The sequence below is a fragment of the Sinohyriopsis cumingii genome, chromosome 3 (assembly GCF_028554795.1).
Source record: "Sinohyriopsis cumingii isolate HCF-2022 chromosome 3, ASM2855479v2, whole genome shotgun sequence".
NCBI classification, from domain to species: Eukaryota; Metazoa; Mollusca; class Bivalvia; order Unionida; family Unionidae; genus Sinohyriopsis; species Sinohyriopsis cumingii.
Genome location: NC_142963.1, coordinates 153,666,622 through 153,692,278, shown reverse-complemented (window position 1 = coordinate 153,692,278; position 25,657 = coordinate 153,666,622). Strand labels below are relative to the sequence as shown.

The 25,657-nt window shown below is 35.3% G+C and overlaps 1 protein-coding gene across 1 annotated transcript in view; it reads right to left on the bottom strand.

Moving 5' to 3' along the window:
• Positions 1-22,767, bottom strand: part of LOC149804176 (uncharacterized) — a 193,701-nt gene extending 170,934 nt beyond the window's left edge. Inside the window, exons 1-6 of the mRNA XM_089954057.1 lie at positions 22,602-22,767; positions 16,421-16,469; positions 11,018-11,100; positions 8,492-8,940; positions 5,744-6,016; positions 1,336-1,545 (exon numbers count right to left, since the gene is read on the bottom strand). Of these exons, the coding sequence (XP_089810183.1) occupies positions 1,336-1,545; positions 5,744-6,016; positions 8,492-8,940; positions 11,018-11,100; positions 16,421-16,469; positions 22,602-22,767 (1,230 nt within the window). The remainder of the gene's footprint in view (positions 1-1,335; positions 1,546-5,743; positions 6,017-8,491; positions 8,941-11,017; positions 11,101-16,420; positions 16,470-22,601) is intronic.
• Positions 22,768-25,657: the final 2,890 nt, after the last annotated feature.

The window sequence follows — 25,657 nt, the reverse complement described above, 5'->3', positions numbered from 1 at the left end:
ACTCAGATGGCAAAGTTTAAGACGGTTGTACAGGAAGCTCAGCTGGCAAAGTGTAAGGATGTTGCACAGGAAACTCAGCTGGCAAAGTGTAAGGATGTTGCACAGGAAACTCAGATGGCAAAGTGTAAGAAGGATGTACAGGAAACTCAGCTGGCAAAGTGTAAGGAGGCTGCAAAGGAAACTCAGCTGGCAAAGTTTAAGGATGTTGCGCAGGAAGTTCAGCTGGCAAAGTGTAAGGAGGATGTACAGGAAACTCAGATGGCAAAGTGTAAGGAGGCTGTAAAGGAAACTCAGCTGGCAAAGTTTAAGGATGTTGCACAGGAAGCTCAGCTGGCAAAGTGTAAGGAGGCTGTAAAGGAAACTCAGCTGGCAGAGTGTAAGGATGTTGCACAGGAAACTCAGCTGGCAGAGTGTAAAGAGGCTGTACAGGAAATTCAGCTGGCAAAGTGTATAGAGGTTGTACAGACTGCATAACTTTGGTTCCTTCAACACATATTTTAATTTTCAAACTCATCTGCTTAACTATATCATCAATGGATACAATTTCTGACAATTTTAAAATATTGTTGGAAAGTCTAGTTCTGTATTGTCATGTGAATAGTTGGGGTCCAAATTCAGTGATATCAATAAAGAAATATACAACATTAAGCATCATTATTGTCTCATTTCAATGACACTTTCCAAGTTTGGGTAAGGCAGTGAAGTTGCCACATTCCCCTTACTGCCATTCCAAAACAAAGGAGGTGTGTGTGTATGTGTGTGTGTGATTTGGATTTTTAACATAGGTTTAACAATTTTTCAGTCATATTTCTAGGATGTCTGCAGTGTGGCAGTTTATAGTGACGTCCAGCACTGGGGCATCATGCCACAGACATGTAGGATGATGTCCCACCCAGTCACATTATCCTGACACCAGGCCGACCAGTCCTAACATTAACCTCTTAATGCTGAGTGCCAAGCGAGGCAGCTGTTAGTACCATTTTTCTGTAAGTCTATGGTATGACTCAGCTGGGATTCGAATCCATGACCTCCCACATCCAAAGTGGATGCTCTAACCACTAGACCAACAGAGTGAGGGAGGGGGGATTTTGGTAAATGATAGAATTCAAGAACATTGTTTTATGACGTAGATACACTGGCAATAAATGTCAAAAGACAACATTGACAGATTAGGTAAATTTTATATGGATTGCGAATGTAAATACAAAATAAAAAATATTAGCTGCAAGAAAGTGATGAATGAAAGTTTAACGGTGAAGTTAAGAGTCCTGAAATATGTAACTCTTCTAAAAGATAATTTGCCTTAAGTCAGAAATCGGATCTTTGAGGCCTTACCATATCCACTGTATTGGCTGTAAAGGAAGCCTGGCCAACCCAGACCTCACTTTCACTGTTATATTCAGCTCCAGCACTGACCCAATATTCTGCGCCATTCTGAGTGGAAGGGTTGCTCACCATAACTGCCTCATATGTCACCACTATAGAGTTGTCTGATCCTGCTCCAGTGCGAGTCACATTGCCAAAGTAGATCATAGCCCTATCATACTGAAAAATGAAAGCATATATAGAACACTGTAGTGTTTTTTCTGTAGTGCTGGACAAATCTCGAGTCAACCTGAAGTTTTGCTAGATAACTAAATTTCCAGTTACCTCCTGGAATTTCCTTTGAAAAATGAAGGAAATATATATAGTGTGTGTGTGTGGTGGGGTATTTTTAATCTATCTTTACCAATTTTTCAGTCATATCGCTAAGATATCTGCAGTTTGACAGTTTATAATTATGTCCAACATTGGGAAATAATGCCGCAGACATGTAGCTTCATGTCCCACCCAGCCATATTATCCTGACACCAGGCCAAACATTCCTAACACAAACCTCTTAATGCTGAGTGCCAAGTGAGACAGCTGCAAGTACCATTTTAATAAGTCTTTGGCATGACTTGGCTGGGGTTCGAACCTGCAACCTCCCGCATCCAAGGCAGACACTCTAACCACTAGGCCACTGGAGTGGACAATGAAAAATATGGAATATTTTGTAAATTTATGAAGAGGTCTGTTGTGCGTACTGGTATCTTGACCACTTTTTAGATTTATCAGGCATTATCTTCTTCACTTTTACCAAGTATGAATTGCAAAAAGTTATATCTGTATTCAATTCTCTCAATTATTTTTCAAGCATAAGACAATATTTTCACTGCCAATTCCCCCAACACACAAGGTAATACCAAGGTTATGAAAACTTGGTCCCTCTAGATCTGAATGTATACTGCTGCACTCACCCAAAACCCAAGGTAAAATCAAGACCCTCTAGATTTGAATGTATACTGCTGCACTCACCCAAAACCCAACGTAAAATCAAGGCCCTCTAGATCTGAATGTATAGTGCTGCACTCACCCAAAACCCAAGGTAAAATCAAGACCCTCTAGATTTGAATGTATACTGCTGCACTCACCCAAAACCCAAGGTAAAATCAAGACCCTCTAGATTTGAATGTATACTGCTGCACTCACCCAAAACCCAAGGTAAAATCAAGACCCTCTAGATTTGAATGTATATTGCTGCACTCACCCAAAACCCAAGGTAAAATCAAGACCCTCTAGATCTGAATGGACCCTGCTCCCCTCCACCAACGCCAAGATTAAGGAGACCCAATACTATAAATGTATACAGAGCAATTCCTCACTAGAAGATCCTTTATTAACACTGGTTCCAGTTGATACTATAAATGTATACAGAGCCATCCCTCACTAGAAGATCCTTTATTAACACTGGTTCCAGTTGATACTATAAATGTATACAGAGCCATCCCTCACTAGAAGATCGTTTATTGCCATTGGTTTCTGTAACTGTTATAAGGTAGGAGTTGTAGGTATTGTCATGGGGCCCATTTCATTTAGTGATATACTAGCATACAAAATGTCACAACTGACAGGCAATGGTTCTTATTGATGCTAATATTCTTGTATTGTTAATTTACCTTGTCCTTATTATGAATATTATACTGTATGTAAAGACCATTTAGCCCTATGGTTTTTGTTTATGAATATTATACTGTATGTAAAGACCATTTAGCCCTATGGTTTTTGTTTATGAATATTATACTGTATGAAAAGACCATTAAGCCCTATGGTTTTGTTTATGAATATTATACTGTATGTAAAGACCATTTAGCCCTATGGTTTATGTTTATGAATATTATGCTGTATGAAAAGACCATTAGGCCCTATGGTTTATGTTTATGAATATTATACTGCATGTAAAGACCATTTAGCCCTATGGTTTTTGTTTATGAATATTATACAGTATGTAATGACCATTTAGCCCTATGGTTTATGTTTATGAATATTATACTGTATGTAAAGACCATTTAGCCCTATGGTTTTTGTTAATGAATATTATACAGTATGAAAAGACCATTTAGCCCTATGGTTTATGTTTATGAATATTACACTCTATGTAAAGACCATTTAGCCCTACGGTTTTTGTTTATGAATATTACACTCTATGTAAAGACCATTAGGCCCTTTGGTTTATGTTTATGAATATTATACTGTATGTAAAGACCATTTAGCCCTATGGTTTATGTTCATGAATATTATAATACTGTATCTAAAGACCATTAAGCCCTATGGTTTATGTTTATGAATATTATACTGTATGAAAAGACCATTAGGCCCTATGGTTTATGTTTATGAATATTAAACTGCATGTAAAGACCATTTAGCCCTATGGTTTTTGTTAATGAATATTATACAGTATGAAAAGACCATTTAGCCCTATGGTTTATGTTTATGAATATTACACTGTATGTAAAGACCATTTAGCCCTATGGTTTTTGTTTATGAATATTACACTCTATGTAAAGACCATTAGGCCCTTTGGTTTATGTTTATGAATATTACACTGTATGTAAAGACCATTTAGCCCAATGTTTTTTGTTTATGAATATTATAATGTATGTAAAGACCATTTAGCCCTATGTTTTTTGTTTATGAATATTATACTGTATGTAAAGACCATTAGGCCCTATGGTTTTTGTTAATGAATATTATACTGTATGTAAAGACCATTTAGCCCTATGGTTTTTGTTTATGAATATCATACTGTATGTAAAGACCATTTAGCCCTATGGTTTTTGTTTACTTTATTTACTTTAACTTGATTTCTGAAATATAAATCTCCATGTGACCTATCAATTATGCTGTCCAGTCATTAGCATATCACTTCTGAATCAAAATAATTATAAAGTTTTGAAAACTGAATTATATACCTTAACAACACTTCTGAGTCATTAGTGAAAATTTTCTAAAAACTAGGCAATAAAAATAAAAGATGAATTTGTACATATTATGTAAGCATAAATGCCCAGGTGTCAGCACTCAATCAGCAATGACATAAACAAACAAAAAGTACATAGATAATTACTTAACAACCATCAATTGGCTTATAGTTCACCATTTCAAAGTATGTACTAATCTAGTATACACAGTTACTTCCCCTGCAGATTTCACATGGTTTTATTTACTGTATGTGCTTTCACAAGTAAGTACTGTGCATTCTATTAAATATAACCTGCTAAATGCTTGCTGATACCTTTGGTGTAGGTATCAAGAAGCTTCAAACACTGTCTCCATCAGAATATTCTTTCAAGAAGACTATGTTTCAGTTGAGTTTGGAAATCCCCACCCCATGATGGATGCACAGTGCCCTGGGTCAATAGGGAATTAGTGCATTCCAGGTAAACAAGTTGACCAAAACCATATGAAGACCATATTACTGCGTCCATATTAACAAAACAATTTGATTTGAAGCATTGTTATCAGTCAATATTCTGGCTGTGCAAGTGTGAAATGACAGTATTTGATCACTAAGAGCGAGGCCATGAAACTGAAAGTAAACTGAATCAGCCTATGTCACTAAGCCATTTGACACACTGCAATAGACATAATTAATGACTAAGCCATTGGATGCACTGTGACAGACATAATTAATGTCTAAGACATTGGATGCACTGTAACAGATGTAATTAATGTCTAAGACATTGGATGCACTGTAACAGACGTAATTAATATCTTAGCCATTTGACACACTGTGACTGAGATAGTTAATGTCTAAGATATTGGATGCACTGTGACAGACATAATATCTAAGCCACTGGAAACACTGTAACAGATATAATTAATATCTAAGCCTTTGGATGCATTGTGACAGACATAATTAATGTCGAAGCCATTTGACACACTGTAGCAGACATAATTAATGTACTGTAAGGTATTGTGTATAAAGATAAAGGTGTGGTAATTAACACATTCATTAACTGTAAGGTATTGTAGATAAATAAAGATAAAGGTGTGGTAATTAACACATTCATTAGCTGTAAGGTATTGTATATAAATAAAGATAAAGGTGTGGTAATTAACACATTCATTAACTGTAAGGTATTGTATATAAATAAAGATAAAGGTGTGGTAATTAACACATTCATTAACTGTAAGGTATTGTGTATAAATAAAGATAAAGGTGTGGTAATTAACATATTCATTAACTGTAAGGTATTGTATATAAATAAAGATAAAGGTGTGGTAATTAACACATTCATTAACTGTAAGGTATTGTATATAAATAAAGAAACTTGAGAGATAATGATCAAATTTCAGTCCATTCTACTTCACTGTAGAACTAATAAGGGCATTGAAAGCAGCTTAATGAAGCAGGCAGGCAGACAGACAGACAGACATTTACCAGGACACTGCCATCCTTTGACTCATACTGTATGGCTGGACTGGTACCATTGGTGATATGTAGATTATTGCCAATTGTGACCTGAACATTACACAGGATCATCACTGTTGTGGTGTTGTCAGGGGTGAATAACTCCATGTAGAAATCTGTCTCCACTGCAGGAAATGTGACAGTCACACGGAATATTACACGACTGCCGACCTTTATCATTGTCAGGTTGTCATAGGGTGCAACTTTCTCAATAGTGAATGTCAAGTTCATTGTGTCAACTGCCTGAAATACAAAGAACAAAAATAAAGCTTAGCAATTAAGATTCCAAAAGTATTTTCACAAATGGAATTTTGCCAACATCAATACTATAATTATTTCCCCACCATACAAGTTTAATTTACATATGAACACATTCAAACTACCAGTAAGGCCTTCCCTTAAGAATAAACAGAATTTCTAAATGTTTTCTGTATAAATTATGTACAAATCTCCTCCAATCGACTCAGGACTATTATAAATTATGTACAAATCTCCTCCAATCGACTCAGGACTATTATAAATTATGTACAAATCTCCTCCAATCGACTCAGGACTAATATAAATTATGTACAAATCTCCTCCAATCAACTCAGGACTAATAAAAATTATGTACAAATCTCTTCCAATCAACTCAGGACTAATATAAATTATGTACAAATCTCCTCCAATCGACACAGGACTAATAAATAAAAGGGTATATGTCCTTGGTAGTTTTAATTAAAGATGAGAGGTGATGGCATTCCAGACTAATCTAATCCAATGAAAAGTGATAGGACTCCCATGCATCTTACTTCTAGAATAGCTTTCAATGTTAGTAAGGAGATTATAGCTTAAACTAGCTTGTGCTGTCTCAAGCAAAGTCATGCATGAATTACTCAAGACTGAATGTCAGTTCATTACAGGTTAAAACTGAGCTAACCCACCCAATAATGCTACTATGCTGGAAAACAACTGTTAAATAATCTACAGGCCTGGGTTATGGTTTTCATGAAATGGCACACAAGTCTACATTTTGCCTCCATAATTCAATACGAGATCCTGGAAGCAAACTTTTGATGCACAGCAAACATTTCCAAACTGAACCAGGTTGCAAAACAATGGATTTAAAATCACTATGTTGGTACCAATTTCATACCTGTAAACTTTTCAGAAGCCAAGTAGGGAGAGTAAATAAAAAAATTGGGAGATTGGGACCAAAAATTGGGAGGTTTTTCTCAGCATTTTTTAGCTTCATTTTCACTAAATATATACTAATCTTCCATGTCCAATTTGCGTGAAATTCTCAAAGGACACACAATTTCTCTGTAATGCATCTTCTTTTCCCCCTGGATATGCCCTCTTTTCATATTCTGGTCAACAGTGACCAAATTGTACAATAGCTAAATGTTAGTCTTAAATGGAAAGCAAGAAAACCAGTGTGATTAATTAACAGTTAACATTGCAATTTTTGTGCGAAAAGGACTGGCCTCTGACATAATTCAAAGAAACCATTCTGTACAGCGTGTGTTATGTAACCACCAGCAATTTATTGGCAAATAAACGTTGCCCTATTTTACTGTAACTATTGGTGCCTAAACACTAAACACTTAGTCTCGAATTACTGTACATGTGGCAACTATTTTATTTTTCACACGTTTTATACCCAATCTTTTTTTAATTCTCAACTCGAACAGCATTTAGCACTTTTGACTAAATAACATTTATTCTGAATTAGTTTTCTGAGGACACGTAAGCTGCTTGGTCTGTCCTTCTTTTAATTACATGATGGTAATGAACATTTGTATACATGGTACAGTAATGCAAAGCATTCACTCGCATAAGCTTCTTGAGTGGGAATGGATGGAGATACTACAGCATTCACAGTGATCATTCTTTGGATTTAAACTAATTGCTGACAATTTTATTGTTATAGTTTTCTTTTATGTTGTGGTTTATATTTTGATTTTAGTGTTGTTATATGGTTTTTTAAAAAATCACAAATTGATGTAATTAATGCTTAAACTTCACACTCTATTTACTGAAGAAAACATTCTTTGTAGTGTGATAATAATTATTTCATCAAAACAATATTCACAGGTAGTAGAACATAACATGGCTTCTGTGGTTTGCATAAGATATATTTATTTATGTAAGGTTGTTTTTAGGGGAAATAAATACTGACAGACATAATGTAAACCACTCCGGTGGCCTAGTGGTTAGAGCGTCCGCCTCGGATGCGGGAGGTCGTGGGTTCGATCCCCAGCCGAGTCATACCAAAGACTTACAAAAATGGTACTAACAGCTGCCTCGCTTGGCGCTCAGCATTAAGAGGTTAGTGTTAGGACTGGTCGGCCCGGTGTCAGGATAATGTGACTGGGTGGGACATCATGCTACATGTCTGCGGCATGATGCCCCAGTGCTAAACATCACTATAAACTGCCACATTGCAGGTATCATAGCGATATGACTGAGAAATTGTTAAAGCTACGTTAAAAATCAAAATCACATCACATCACACATAATGTAATAATCAGAATTTCTCTGCAAAAATCAGGAGGTTGGCATGGAATGGCCCAAAAAATCAGGATTTTATTTTTCTCTGTGAGAACTGACAGGTATGCCAATTTACAGCTGGACTGACATCAGAAATATGGGGGATCTGAACCCATGACCATTAAAAACTCAGTAGAAAATATATATATATCACTTGGGAAAGATTGGAAGAGATAAAACACCTACCCTTCTGTGAATGTGGTGGGGATGTTCCTGAAGTGGTTTCTCTAATGTTGATACTTCCTCTTCGTATCCATTTGGACCACCATTGCTGTACCTGTTGTTGGCATTATCGTCAGTGTAGGAAATTGCTTGCACCACCAGATCCATTCTGTCTTCATCATTTTTATTGTTCTCTCTCAAAGATTTGACCATTATCTCAAGCTCATATATACCACTGGCGATATCAACCCCTCTGGTCCTGAAAATGTCCCCTTTTGAAGGATCAATAGTAAAGTAGCCCCTCTCATTGCCTCGTGTGATATGGTATGATAGATGGGCAGCGCATGGGCATTCCTCACTGTTCTTACAAGATGGCACCTGGGGCCGAACTGTGTATATGCACTTTGTGTAGTTGTCATAGTTTGATATGCTGATGTAGTCAATCCCTAGGGGAAAGTAGGGCTTAACTTCCACTAAAAGACAGAATAAATAATGCAGATTGAAGCATTTTATTTTCATTAAATTTTAATGAATGTATTATGACAAAAGTTGCAAAACAGCACAGGGAAAAACACAGTGTTGCATTAATGTCTGAAATAAAGTTTTTGAAAATGAAGTATCTGTTCTCTATAATGTCTTAGTATAACAAAGTGTGCTATACTGTGTGAATAAAGTAGAGTGCTGTCTGCTCTCTTCAATGCGTGAATAAGTAGTCTTCTGCTGTTCATAATGTGTCAATAAGTACAGTCTTCTGCTGTCCATATGTGAATAAGTACAGCCTTCTGCTGTCCATGTGTGAATAAGTAGTCTTCTACTGTCCATGTGTGAATAAGTAGTCTTCTGCTGTCCATAATGTGTGAATAATTTGTCTATTGCTGCCCATGTGTGAATAATTAGTCTTCTGCAGAAGTTCTGCTGTCCATGTGTTAATCAGTACAGCCTTCTGCTGTTCATGTGTGAATAAGTACAGTCTTCTGCTGTCCATGTGTGAATAAGTACAGCCTTCTGCTGTTCATAATGTGTGAATAAGTACAGTCTTCTGCTGTCCATATGTGAATAAGTAGTTTTCTACTGTCCATGTGTGAATAATTAGTCTTCTGCTGTCCATGTGTGAATAAGTAGCCTTTACTGTCTATAATGTGTGAATAAGTAGTCTTCTGTTGTCCATGTGTGAATAAGTAGTCTTCTACTGTCTATAATGTGTGAATAAGTACAGTCTTCTTCTGTCCACAATGTTTGAATAAGTAGTCTTCTGCTGTCCATAATGTGAATAATTAGTCTTCTGCTGTCCATGTGTAAGTACAGTCTTCTGCTGTCCATAATGTGTGAATAAATAGTCTTCTGCTGTCTATAATGTCTGAATAAATAGTATTCTAATGTTTATAATGTGTGAATAAGTACAGTCTTCTGCTGTCCACAATGTGTGAATAAGTAGTCTTCTGCTGTCCATAATGTGTGAATAAATAGTCTTCTGCTCTCTATAATGTCTGAAAAAGTAGTCGTCTGCTGTCCAGAATGTGTAAATAAGTAGTCTTCTACTGTCTATAATGTGTGAATAAGTACAGTGTTCTGCTGTCCATAATGTGTGAATAAATACAGTCTTCTGCTGTCCACAATGTGTGAATAAGTAGTCTTCTGCTCTCTATAATGTCTGAAAAAGTAGTCGTCTGCTGTCCAGAATGTGTAAATAAGTAGTCTTCTACTGTCTATAATGTGTGAATAAGTACAGTGTTCTGCTGTCCATAATGTGTGAATAAATACAGTCTTCTGCTGTCCACAATGTGTGAATAAGTAGTCTTCTGCTGTCCATAATGTTTGAATAAGTAGTCTTCTGCTGTCCATAATGTGTGAATAAATAGTCTTCTGCTCTCTATAATGTGTGAATAAGTACAGTGTTCTGCTGTCCATAATGTGTGAATAAATACAGTCTTCTGCTGTCCACAATGTGTGAATAAGTAGTCTTCTGCTGTCCAGAATGTGTAAATAAGTAGTCTTCTACTGTCTATAATGTGTGAATAAGTACAGTGTTCTGCTGTCCATAATGAGTGAATAAGTACATGCATTACCTACTCTCTATAATACAGTACAGTGTTCTGTCTGTTCTCTACATTTCTTGCCTACTTCAAGCAAGGTGTAATGTCATATTCAACTTCAAAGGTAAGAAATAAACTTCCCTAAATATACCTTCAAAGGTAAGAAATAAACTTCCTTTAACATACCTTCAATGGCCAAGTTGAAACACATTTGTATGTGTTGTTGTTGTGTGTTTAACACTATTTTCAGCACATGATAGGCTAAATCACGTGCTCAGTAAAACTGATGAAGGAAGAAGCCTTTGAAAATCCCAGTAAGAACCACAGACCCATAGAAAGCTACTGGCAAGCTTTCACACATACCAACATTGGCCAAGCCCGAGGCTTGAACACTTTTGGACAGAGGTGAGATGGAAGTGATTGGTAAAGGTGATAGAACAGTCTGCCATCTGCAGCTCCCACATGTACATATCAACCGTATTAAAAAGAACGAATTGACTTAAAAGTGGCTTCTTACCATGCTTGCTGCAGTCCAATCCAGTCCAGCAGGGCAAACATTCACATTTCCCATCATCTCTCAACACCCCATTTTCACAGTGCCTGAAATAGAATTAATAATTTCTTTCCCCTCAAAGCAAGATACACTAGAGCAATCAAGATCCTTTACTTAGTTTTCACCATAGTAAAAAAGGATACTTTTTCAAATGTCATAAAAGCTTGCATGCTGTATTTGACAAGAAGGCCGAAGTCTGCGTGGTGAGACCATGATAGCACTAAAATCATGAGATCGTGTCCAAGGTCATAACCTTGAGTGAACTGATTCATAATCATTCATGTTAAGTAGGTCCAAAATCAATCAACTGTTTGAGGAAATATAAGCAAATGAAGAAAAAAAACAAATTTTATATGACTGACCTTGACCCCAAGGTCATAGGAACGTGAATGCATTGCACAATGACTTATCAGAGCATCAAATTTCATGATGTTTCTTGTCTCACTTTTTTGTACTAATGTAGGCTTTATAAACAGAAATTATACCAAGGTCTTGGGGTGCTGTGTTTTCAAAATCAAAATGTCTTCACAGCAGATTAAACAAAACTGATAAAGGAATTCAGGAGAAGATTAAAGTGTAGTACATTTGTAAGGGTAGCAATATCATCAAGGTCACTCAATGTCATAGCTGTCATACGGGTTTCATGAAATATTCTCAGTCAGTCAAATATACTTAGAAGTCATTTCATGTGAAAGTTATCTTCATTTTTTATGGTCATGATTAATGGCATATTAATTATTCATACTAAATTCAATGACCTTAGAGTTAGCATTTCTCCTTCACTTTTGAGGAAAAAATGGCCTGTTAGTGTTTGTAAAAAATTTCTAAAATACAAGAGTTTTCTAATAGCAGTGACATTTTATGGATGAGTTATAACCATTTGTGTAAAGCTTAGAGAACATGATCAAACTGAGTAGACATTAGACTAACAATTTAGCCGTTTGAGAATAAATATTCACCTAATTAAAATAATATATGTTTGGTGAACTGTTTTCATGGGAAAAAATTGTTGGATCCAATACTAAATACAATATAAGAATGGAGTGAACTTGATCCAATAACAGACAGTGTAAGAATACAGTGGTTTTAATCCAATACTAAACTGAGTGTAAGAATACAGTGGACTCGATCCAATACTAAACAGAATGTAAGACTACAGTGGACTTGATCCAATAATAAGCAGAAGTTAAGAATGTAGTGGACTCGATACAATTCTAGGTAAAAGTGAAAGAGTACAATGGACTCAATCTAATACTAAACAGAATGTAAGACTACAGTGGACTTATCCAATTCTAGACTGAGGGTAAGAATACAGTGGACTTCATCCAATACTGAATGGAATGTAAGAATACAGTGGACTTGATCCAATACTAGACTGAGTGTAAGAATACAGTGGACTTGATCCAATACTAGACTGAGTGCAAGAATACAGTGGACTTCATCCAATACTAAACAGAGTGTATGAATACAGTGGACTTGATCCAATACTGAATGGAATGTAAGAATACAGTGGGCTTGATCCAATACCAGAATGAGTGTAAGAATACAGTGGGCTTGATCCAATACTGAATGGAATGTAAGAATACAGTGGGCTTGATCCAATACTATACTGAGTGTAAGAATACAGTGGACTTCATCCAATACCGAATGGAATGTAAGAATACAGTGGGCTTGATCCAATACTATACTGAGTGTAAGACTACAGTGGACTTGATCCAATACTGAATGGAATGTAAGAATACAGTGGGCTTGATCCAATACTATACTGAGTGTAAGAATACAGTGGACTTCATCCAATACCGAATGGAATGTAAGAATACAGTGGGCTTGATCCAATACTATACTGAGTGTAAGACTACAGTGGACTTGATCCAATACTGAATGGAATGTAAGAATACAGTGGACTTGATCCAATACTAAACAGAATGTAAGAATACAGTGGACTTGATCCAATACTAGACTGAGTGTAAGAATACAGTGGACTTAATCCAATACTAGACTGAGTGTAAGAGTATAGTGGACTTGATCCAATACTAGACTGAGTGTATGAATACAGTGGACTTGATCCAACACTAAACAAAATGTAAGAATAAAGGAGACTTCATCCAATACTAAACACTCTAACAATATAGTGGACTTGATCCAATACTAACCAGAGTCTAAGATTGCAATGGACTTGATCCAATACTAACCAGAGTCTAAGAATACAGTGGACATGAGCCAACGATAAACAGTGTAGGATCGTGTATTTAATCCAATGCTAAACAATGTAAGAATAGAGTAGACTTTGTTTTTGTTAAATATACAACTGGTAACAAAAAAGTTAGTTTGAAAAAATCAATTGTGATTGTTTTTAAACAATTCCAGACCTATCTCAGTTTTAGCTTTATTGGAAGAAACCAAGGGCAGCAGAAATAAAAATTAAACACTATTTGCCCTTACCAAAACCAGATTGCAAATATATGAATGTATAAACAAGGCAAACACTGCATTCCCTTATGACACTGAGATTCCAAATATAAGAATGTATAAACAAGGCAGAAACTGCATTCCCTTACAACATGGTGATTCCAATATATAAATGAATAAACAAGGCAAAAACTGCATTCCCTTATGACATTGCGATTCCAAATATAAGAATGTATAAACAAGGCAGAAACTGCATTCCTTTATGACATTGAGATGGCAAATACATGAAGTATAAACAAGGAAGAAACTGCATTCCCTTATGACATTGAGATGGCAAATACATGAAGTATAAACAAGGCAGAAACTGCATTCCCTTATGACACTGAGAAGGCAAATACATGAAGTATAAACAAGGCAGAAACTGCATTCCCTTATGACATTGCGATTCCAAATATAAGAATGTATAAACAAGGCAGAAACTGCATTCCTTTATGACATTGAGATGGCAAATACATGAAGTATAAACAAGGAAGAAACTGCATTCCCTTATGACATTGAGATGGCAAATATATGAATGTATAAACAAGGCAAAAACTGCATTCCCTTATGACACTGAGATGGCAAATACATTAAGTATAAACAAGGAAGAAACTGCATTCCCTTATGACATTGCGATGGCAAATACATGAAGTATAAACAAGGCAGAAACTGCATTCCCTTATGACACTGAGATGGCAAATACATGAAGTATAAACAAGGCAGAAACTGCATTCCCTTATGACACTGAGATGGCAAATACATGAAGTATAAACAAGGCAGAAACTGCATTCCCTTATGACATTGCGATTCCAAATATAAGAAAGTATAAACAAGGCAGAAACTGCATTCCTTTATAACACTGAGATGGCAAATACATGAAGTATAAACAAGGAAGAAACTGCATTCCCTTATGACACTGAGAAGGCAAATACATGAAGTATAAACAAGGCAGAAACTGCATTCCCTTATGACATTGCGATTCCAAATATAAGAATGTATAAACAAGGCAGAAACTGCATTCCTTTATGACATTGAGATGGCAAATACATGAAGTATAAACAAGGAAGAAACTGCATTCCTTTATGACACTGAGATGGCAAATACATGAATGTATAAACAAGGCAAAAAATGCATTCCCTTATGACAGTGTGATTCCAATACATGAATGTATAAACAAGGCAGAAACTGCATTCCCTTATGACATATGGATGACTAATATATGAAGTATAAACAAGGCAAATGCTATATGCCCATACAACATTCTTGGTAGGGCATAACACCTCATCATCAAGATAACACATAACATTGGCATCATTGGGTTCTACTGACTTTGTGGTCCAAATCTGGACAAGTTATACTATTTTTCAGTCTAAATAATTTTCACATGTTAAAATATTTAATAACTGGGTGCTTTCACATGGAAGAATCAGCGAACACTCTTTAACCCAATTATTTCTATAAAAAAAGAAATATTTAAAGTATCAAGTTTGTTTCTGATAATTCTTCTGATCATCCTTACAGTGAACAGTATATTAATTCTGTCACCTTTTGACTTATTAATGTACTTTTAGAATTAAATGGAAAGCCAGCCATTTTATTTCCTATCATACCTGGATGAAATAATTAGACATACTTGTAAGCAAATGAAACTTCAATAGTCAAGCTACATTTGGTTTGAATGAGACTTCAATAGTCAAGCTACATGTGGTTGGAATGAAACTTCAATAGTCAAGCTATATGTGGTTGGAATGATGCTTCAGTAATCAAGCTACATGTGGTTTGAATGAGACTTCAATAGTCAAGCTACATGTCGTTAGAATGAGACTTCAATAGTCAAGCTACATGTGGTTGGTTGTTTTTGTTGTAGGGTTTAATGCCATTTTTCAGCACACTATACATGGCAGCCAGTAATTATGGTGGAGGAAAGACCTGGGAAAATCCAGGAAAGAACCACCAACCCACGAGAAGCTACTGGCAATCTTTCTCACATACCTGTTAAGAAGTTTGTGTATTCATGCCATGCTATAAACAGTGCATTTTTGTTTCCAAGGTATGGAAATAACATTGTTAATATTTCATAATAATTGTTCATGGATATCCAGGCATAATCTACTCCTCAGGGAATAAAATGTTGAGTAATTTTTAAGAAAGAGAAAAACTAAGGTGTTCACAGTAAGACATCCACCATGGATGGTGATCACTATCCATAACAGTCTGGCAATTTAAACCAAAACCTTATTTGTTGCAAAAATGTAATTTGGAATTTGTCTTTCTTTTACTTTATTTTCCCAGTAACTTTAATTAGAAATTAATTCTCAATCTTAAAGCCATTTATTAAATAGAATTCAGCCCATTGAGTAAATGTCATTTATGATTGATGGTAAATTGATTTAATCTTGGCATACCAGTGTTTCCTGGAACAAATAGACAAAAGTGAATCAACAGGTAGCTGAAGCCACGGTCACGAAGCATGGCTCTCTATATAAAATAATAATAATAATAATAATAATAACAATCATCATCATAATAATAATAGCTACACAACAATTTTCTTCAACTACAAGTCTATTGTCTTCATAACAATGGCTGCCCAAACAACAAGTTGTTGATATCAAAATTAAAAAATTATTGTCCACACATTTCAGAGAAAATTGTTGTGACTGTAAAGTGTCAATGTGTGTGAAAGAATGTACACCTGCATACTGATGTTGTTGGTTGGATTTTTATGGCACTTTCAAAACATTATTGACAATATTATGCTGAGGAAATGGGAGCTGGGTGTCGTTTCCAAGGACAGAGAGAGGCAGCTGAAACAAGCTGGTCTGAGTAGGTATCAAACTCACAAACCTTGGAATAATAGTCTTATGCTCTTCCAAATGAGTGACCTTTCAACTGCATTTTGCACAAAGCATATCTTACCTTGAATTAGCAACAATCACATCTGGTATGACTGAGTTTACTGCATTTGCTGAAAAATATATTAAAAATACATACTTAGTTCTGATTGAATCATAATCTTTTACATTCATCTTTGCTTAGGGTACGTGCAAAATTTTGTATACAAATTATGTAATAAAGTAAATAAAGAAGTATTAATCTGGTGGAATAAGTCTATTGACCAGTTTGGTCTCAATTTCAGGAGATTCATGGGATATTGGTATTTTTTCCCCTTTCATGAAATTCTAATTATTAAATGATCTTTGTTGCCAATATGACTTGTAATGGCCAGTTTACACTGTAGGAAAATTAATTTGAACAGGTGTTCATTCAAAAATTGTAATTTGTCTGTATAATATACTGATTACTAGTCAATTGGTTTAGATTTGTCAATGTGTCATTTTGACTATTGGTGTGCGTATTTGTGTCATATGCAGAAAACTTGTAGATATAATAATTTGACTATTGGTACTGAGACCAATTTTTACTGCTCGTTGACTGACATTTGCTACTGGTGGACTGATTTTGACTTACTGATGAACTGACAATATTTCAACTCCTAGCAGACTGACCTACAGGCAGACATATTTTGACTACTAGTAGACTAATTGTGACTACAGGCAGACTGACTCATATTATGACTACTGGATGACTGATTTTGACATCAGGCAGACTGATAATATTTGACTACTGGTAGATTGATTTCGACTACAGGCTGACTCATATTTTGACTAGTTGTGTACATTTTTAGATTTAACAAGGTTTAAAAATCCAAACCTGTATGTCATAATGAGTGATATTTAGTTTGTATGCTGGAAAATCAGTCTACAAATGTACTTGTACATCATCACACAAAGATGTGTCACTTGTCAAACTGGGGGTGCTATCTTTAAGGTCATTATACATTCCCATCCACTAAATAACTTTAAAGTTGTTTGAGATTAAGCGTTGAAACTGCTTGTACATCATCCTTCTTAGGTGTCGCTTACCACATTGAGCAGGGATGGAAAACTGCTAGCTACATGTCCTGCAGGTCAAGTAACTTGGACATTTTAGCTGTGTCATAATGTCACTCATCCTACACTGCACATATGGAATCTTTCAGGTCTGTAACTTTTAAGACACTTGAGTTTATGGTAACTTTGCTACTTATGAACTATCATTAGAAGGAATGTAAAGTACAACATACGGTCATAGTCATGGTCATGGTTTAATATTTTCAAATTTTGCACTTTTACTTTTCCTTTACTCCTAGAGTAAACATGAATATATTATCAGTCAGGGGTTGTCCTAGTCCTACAATGCAAGACAAAACACCCGATATTTTTGTTCTGGGGGTGATGGGTCTTACTGCCTAACTAATGGCACTGTGTAGCGTGTTTTGATGTCGACTAACAGAATAACAAAAGTCAAATTTTCAGAACTATCACACACAACTAGCAACCAATAACAATGCTTTCCTACAAAGTAAAGTTATGTTTTTGTCAGACTTTACTTACCCTGATGTCTTTTCTCTAATAAATTCAAATTCTCACAAAAGGAATGGACCTGTTTTCAAGTTTCATTGGCCTACAATTCAGTTGGCTGGAAAGCGATGAAAGCCAAGAATGTCAAAATCGGGTTAAGCTGAAATATTTTTCTTTAATGAAACAAGTAAAAACATATTATGCCTATTGGAACTGTAAAGCAACATTTTGTTTCGTTCAAGAAACATATCCGTCACACGAACCTACTTAAACAAACTTTGGCATACCTCGACTACCATCGCATTGCAACAAATTCAAATGTATGTCAGTGGAACATGAAAATGCATCCATTTGCTAGTGTCATATTTTCATTCCACCAGGATAAAGACAGCACAGTAAGTATATTAATTACACATTAATTAGTGGATGAGTATCAATATATGCTGCCAAATGTGTGAGATATTCCTGAAACTCTGACTACTTGTTCTGATGTCAGCGACATTGGAACATGCTATACATTTGGATGTAAGACATATCACTTAAAAACAAATTGTGCTATGTCTTACATTGTAGGACTATGGTAGTACAACAGTGTAAGTCACCTCCCCCGATATTTGTGGGGTTTTCTCTAGGTCGCCTATACAATACAAATTATAAATATCAGGAAATGCGTCTTACACTTTAGGACTAGGGTATGAGTCAGTCATAATGGACTTGAGCCATCTATAGGAGACGAATCTGTAGTGTAGCCTGAACAGTTATGACCGTAGTCCTACATTTAGGACCGTGACGATGATCTAAAACAAAACCAACATATGCTATGTCTTCATTGTAGGACTATTTTGACCGAAGACGTTTAAGGATCACCCATTTTCCTTTCTGCTTGTAATTCCGTACTAAATGTCAAGTATCCAGGGGCAAAATCATTGTTCAAAATTTATCCTACATTCATAAATTTATCTCGCAGCACCTTAAGTAAGTTTAAATACGGCGCCATAGTTGTTGTTCTTGTCTTTTAAGTCTCTCGACACTCGAGACAACCGATCTTCGCTAGCTGAAGTTTCCGATCTGTTAACCAATGTAGATAGGTTTACAGGGTCCATGTGGCACGCAAAATGATTGCCGTCACAAGGTGTTATGAGAGATAACAAAGGCGGTTCGGCCCTTGAGCCATCAAAAATGCCCTCATGCGGCCCTCAGGGTGGTTTGAGTTTTAGACCACTGGGTTAATGTATCAGAACCGTTTCTAGCGAAGATGACGACAGCATCTAAGTACACTAGTTCGGTTCAATTACAACATCCCACCTATTCACCACAGCTTAGAAATGATCAATTACATAGTACTGATTGGTGATGAGACCTAATTAAATATGTTACAATCAGTTTCGGTTCGACAAAAACATAAATTATTGCAGCCTACATGTGCAAATGGACAATTTTACAAGTAATACCTACTTAGTTAATGTCCTTCATCAAAAGACAAAAATAAAACGCAAACTATTCGCATATGTGTGTTATCAAATAATGAAAGTAAAAAACCAAATGAATACTAGCAGAAACAACGAACAAAAATAATCAAAATGTGATTAAATAAACAGTAGAAACCATGCAATGATACAGTAGTTAGAAACCATAGAAAATAATAAAATACTGTATATAATTGTGTTTTTTATATACTGTGGTTGAAGATACGTCTGCTGCAAGCATACGGCATTGAATGATGAAATGAAATACACGTACACATGAAAAACGTATTATTACACAAATTGATCACGAGACACACGGTAAATACACGTACACATGAAAAACGTATTATTACACAAATTGATCACGAGACACACGGTCAATGCAGTAATGTAGGATGAGGTTTACCTGAATTGTAACATTCATAATAATTAAGAGAATATGTATTTTGTATAAATCGTTCCATAATTTGGTCGTATATATAAACAGAGATATATGTACAACATGCATTATATATGTTTGATATACAGACAGAATTATGTTTAGTTTCTTATCTACAGAAGGGTACAGACATATTAGCACTAATACTGCACACCATCACCAACTGATGGTGGAATCAAATCAAAGAAAATTAGTTCCAGACTGCTCTTTTGAACAGTGCCCTTACACTGTGAACATGTTCAAGACTAGTTCTAGTCAAAGAAAAAGCCATCCCATTAAGAATATGTTTCCTGTCTTTGCATATCACTGCATTTACATATCACCGTCTTTACATATCACTGTCTTTACATATCACTGTATTTACATATCACCGTCTTTACCTATCACTGTCTTTATATATATTGCTGTCTTTACATATCACTGTCTTTACATATCACTGTCTTTATATATCACCGTCTTTACGAATCACTGTCTTTACATATCACCGTTGCCAGTAGATTCTCGTGGGTCGGTTGTTCTTTCTGGGGTTTTCCCGGGTTCTTCCTCCACCATTAATACTGTCCGCCATGTATAGCCTATCGTGTGCTGAAAAATGACGTTAAACCCAACAACAACAACATATCACCGTCTTTACATATCGCTACCTTTACATATCACCGTCTTTACACACCACCTTCTTTACATATCACTGTCTTTATATATCACCATCTTTACATATCACTCTCGTTATATATATTGCTGTATTTACATATCACTGTCTTTACATATCACCGTCTTTACATATCGCTGTCTTTATATATCGCTGTCTTTATATATCACCGTGATTGCTCTAGTGGCCTAAGTGATTAGAACGTCCGCCTCGGATGCGGGGTCACTCGCTCTAAGCCCGGTCGAGTCATACCACAGACATAAAAATGGTACAACCAGCTGCCTCGCCAGGCTTTCAGCATTAATGGGTTAGTGTTAGGACAGGTCGGCCTGTCGTCATGATAATGTTGCTGGATGGAACATGATAATACATGTCTGCGGCATGAAGCCCAGCTAGACATCACTATAATCTGACACACTATAGACATCGAAGCGATGTGACTGAAACTCACACACACACACATCACTGTCTTCATCTGTGCAATCTACTATACTTTAGAAAATAAAGAGTTATGGTGGGAAACTCCGCAGGTATCAAAGACAATGACAATTCTGTCACATCGTGCATATCAGAAAGTAAGTCAGTATTGGCCGCGTACAAAAAGAGGCATAAAGTTTTGGTATAAGATCTTAATCCTTTGCTGTCCATTAACAAATTTTGCCTGGTGATATCGACTTCTAAATCTTTTTACTTTATATGAGAGCGAACGTTGATCATTAGTAACGTTTCAGTTGCGTCCAAAATTAACTATTATGAAAAATATGCTCCTGATAAATCACAGTGTGAATAATAGAACAAAAAGTATTAAAGTAACTTAAAGTACCCGAAGATGGTGAAGATGCTGTCGAAAACCTGCCGTACCAGATTCAATGATGCAACGACTAAAGTAGCACATATAAATTCTTTTCTTTTTTTAATTATTGAAGTGGAATTTTCATGTAAGAAACAAATTTCTTGAAATGAGAATTTTGATTTAATTAAAGACTTAATATCACTGAATATTTTATGTTGCAGAAATACATTTTTATAAATATTTTATAATGATAAAAAGTTTCGTACTAATTTTAATTGAATATTTTCCAATACAGAAAGAGTGCTAAGTTAGGAAATGTAGAATTATTTGGAGGTCATGCCATTTTGTCCTCATATATTCATGATATCTTTTCTTTTGAGAATGGGTGGTCTTAAACAAAAGGAATTTACTATTTTACTCAACATCATTGCTCTCTACTATGAATGACTTTAGATATTTTCAAACAAACCACAAAACTCGATTTTGTCGCGGCAATAGACGCTTCAAATTAATGTCATAAACATGATTATTAACTTATCACTACACGATGCAGAATATTGTATAATATTGTATATACTAATGTTTGAATTAACCTTAGGGTTCGTTTCTGTCGTATCAATGCCAAACAGCACGTTCTCCAGCATTGCTAATGAACTTACATCATATAGTTCATTTCTATAAACCAGCTACACTAAATAAACTGTGCTGAAGAGCCTCTTCCTACGGCAGGAAGGTTCTGTAATGAATTCAAGTACATTTTTGTCAAATTCGCATTAAAAGCAAATAGTATCTTCCCGTGTAGTGGCTGCTCAGTACTAACAGCCTATATTAGTCAGTTATATTGATTTATAAAGACATAAATTTCGTTGTTAAGCAAACACTAATATGATCTCCCTCTTTGTCTGCAAGCGCTCTCTCTCTATATCTCTCTCTCTCTCGCGCGCGCGCGCGTGTGTGTGTTTGTGTTTAACGTGCCATATAAACAGGTAAGTAGCTAAAGTTTTATATATTTGTCAAATTTTAGTTCCACGAGGCAGAAATAACTGCGCTCAGTTCGAAACGATAGCACTAGATGAAGCATATGTACTGATCAGAGACTAATACAATACACGTATTCAAAGGGTTGTTTACTGAGTTCCTTAAATTGATTTCACTATAACATATAACATTGCACGCATATCATAGGGTGAAAAAGATAATCTGCCATGTCGGTTCAAGCCTCATTGTACGTCTAATAATTTCACCCAATTGTATCATCAATGTGATCGCTCTCTTTCTAACAAGAAAACAAGGTTGGGTCAAGATGTTTATATTTGTCATCTGAAAACAAGGTTGGGTGAAGATGTTTACATTTGTCATCTGAAAACAAGGTTGGGTCAATATGTTTATATCTGTCATCTGAAAACAAGGTTGGGTCAAGATGTTTATATTTGTCATCTGAAAACAAGGTTGGGTCAAGATGTTTATATTTGTCATCTGAAAACAAGGTTGGGTCAAGAAAACAAGGTTGGGTCATGATGTTTATATCTGTCATCTGAAAACAAGGTTGGGTCAAGATGTTTATATTTGTCATCTGAAAACAAGGTTAGGTCAATATGTTTATATCTGTCATCGGAAAACAAGGTTGGGTCACGATGTTTATATTTGTCATCGGAAAATAAGGTTAGGTCAAGATGTTTATATTTGTCATCTGAAAACAAGGTTGGGTCAAGATGCTTATATTTGTCATCTGAAAACAAGGTTGGGTCAAGATGTTTATATTTGTCATTTGAAAACAAGGTTGGGTCAAGATGTTTATATTTGTCATCTGAAAACAAGGTTGGGTCAAGATGTTTATATTTGTCATCTGAAAACAAGGTTGGGTCAAGATGTTTATATTTGTCATCTGAAAACAAGGTTGGGTCAAGAAAACAAAGTTGGGTCAAGATGTTTATATTTGTCATCTGAAAACATGGTTGGATCAAGATATTTATATCTGTCATCTGAAAACAAGGTTGGGTCAAGATGTTTATATTTGTCATTTGAAAACAAGGTTGGGTCAAGATGTTTATATTTGTCATCTGAAAACAAGGTTGGGTCAAGATGTTTATATCTGTCATCTGAAAACAAGGTTGGGTCAAGATGTTTATATTTGTCATTTGAAAACAAGGTTGGGTCAAGATGTTTATATTTGTCATCGGAAAACAAGGTTGGGTCAAGATGTTTATATTTGTCATCGGAAAACAAGGTTAGGTCAAGATGTTTATATTTGTCATCGGAAAATAAGGTTGGGTCAAGATGTTTATATTTGTCATCGGAAAACAAGGTTGGGTCAAGATGTTTATATTTGTCATCGGAAAACAAGGTTAGGTCAAGATGTTTATATTTGTCATCTGAAAAACAAGGTTAGGTCAAGATGTTTATATTTGTCATCTGAAAACAAGGTTGGGTGAAGATGTTTATATTTGTCATTTAAAAACAAGGTTGGGTCAAGATGTTTATATTTGTCATCTGAAAACAAGGTTGGGTCAAGATGTTTATATTTGTCATTTAAAAACAAGGTTGGGTCAAGATGTTTATATTTGTCATTGGAAAATAAGGTTGGGTCAAGATGTTTATATTTGTCATCTGAAAACAAGGTTGGGTCAAGATGTTTATATTTGTCATTTAAAAACAAGGTTGGGTCAAGATGTTTATATTTGTCATCTGAAAACAAGGTTGGGTCAAGATGTTTATATTTGTCATTTGAAAACAAGGTTGGGTCAAGATGTTTATATTTGTCATCTGAAAACAAGGTTGGGTCAAGATGTTTATATTTGTCATTTGAAAACAAGGTTGGGTCAAGATGTTTATATTTGTCATCTGAAAACAAGGTTGGGTCAAGATGTTTATATTTGTCATTGGAAAATAAGGTTGGGTCAAGATGTTTATATTTGTCATCTGAAAATAAGGTTGGGTCAAGATGTTTATATTTGTCATCGGAAAACAATGTTGGGCTAAGATGTTTATATTTATCAAGAAAGGTAATAAAAAAGTATTTAAAAACTAAAAATAGAAAAGTGTTAAAACCTAAGCAAGATAATGCAGACATATTCTGTTTGAGAAGTCTAAATGTTGCGAGCCACTGTTGGACCCAATGGCACAAGTGTCGCAAACAGGAATGTAAATCATTTTCAATAACCAACAAATTATTGGAAACACGAATACAACAATTATCATCACTAAATAACTTAGCATGGTTTACATTACGACAAACAATATAACTGATGTCATTAATGAAATGTAGTGGATATAAAACAGTTATTGTGGTACACATGCTTAGTAGATTTAATACAGTCATTGTGATTGTACACATGCTTAGTGGATCTAATACAGTCCTTGTGGTACACATGCTTAGTAGATTTAATACAGTCATTGTGATTGTACAAATGCTTAGTTGATTTAATACAGTCCTTGTGGTACATATGCTTAGTTGATTTAATACTGTCCTTGTGGTACACATGCTTAGTTGATTTAATACAGTCCTTGTGGTACACATGCTTAGTTGATTTAATACAGTCCTTGTAGTACACATGCTTAGTTGATTTAATACAGTCCTTGCGGTACACATGCTTAGTTGATTTAATACAGTCCTTGTGGTACACATACTTAGTGGATTTAATACAGTCCTTGTCGTAGACATACTGAGTGGATTTAATACAGTCCTTGTCGTACACATGCTTAGTTGATTTAATACAGTCCTTGTCGTACACATACTTAGTTGATTTAATACAGTCCTTGTCGTACACATATTTAGTTGATTTAATACAGTCCTTGTCGTACACATACTTAGTGGATTTAATACAGTCCTTGTGGTACACATACTTAGTGGATTTAATACAGTCCTTGTCGTACACATACTTAGTTGATTTAATACAGTCCTTGTCGTACACAAGCTTAGTGGAACTAATATAGTCATTGTGGTGGTACACATGCTTAGTGGATTTGATACAGTTCTTGTGGTACACATGTTTAACGGATGTAATACAGTTCTTGTGGTACACATGCTTAGTGGATTTAATACAGTCCTTGTGGTACACATGTTTAATGGATGTAATACATTTCTTGTGGTACACGTGCTTAATATATCTAATACAGTCCTTGTAGTACACATGCTTAGTTGATTTAATACAGTCCTTGCGGTACACATGCTTAATGGATGTAATACAGTTCTTCTGGTACATGTGCTTAGTGGATCTAATACAGTCATTGTAGTACATATGCTTATTGAGATTAATATAGTCCTTGTAGTAAATATGCTTAGTAGGATTAATATAGTCCTTGTGGTACACAAGCTTTACCATTTCTAACACTGATACAGTAATGTTTAAAATAACAACATTTCCAACTCTGTTGAATAACTGATGAACTCTGTCAATAGCTTAAGA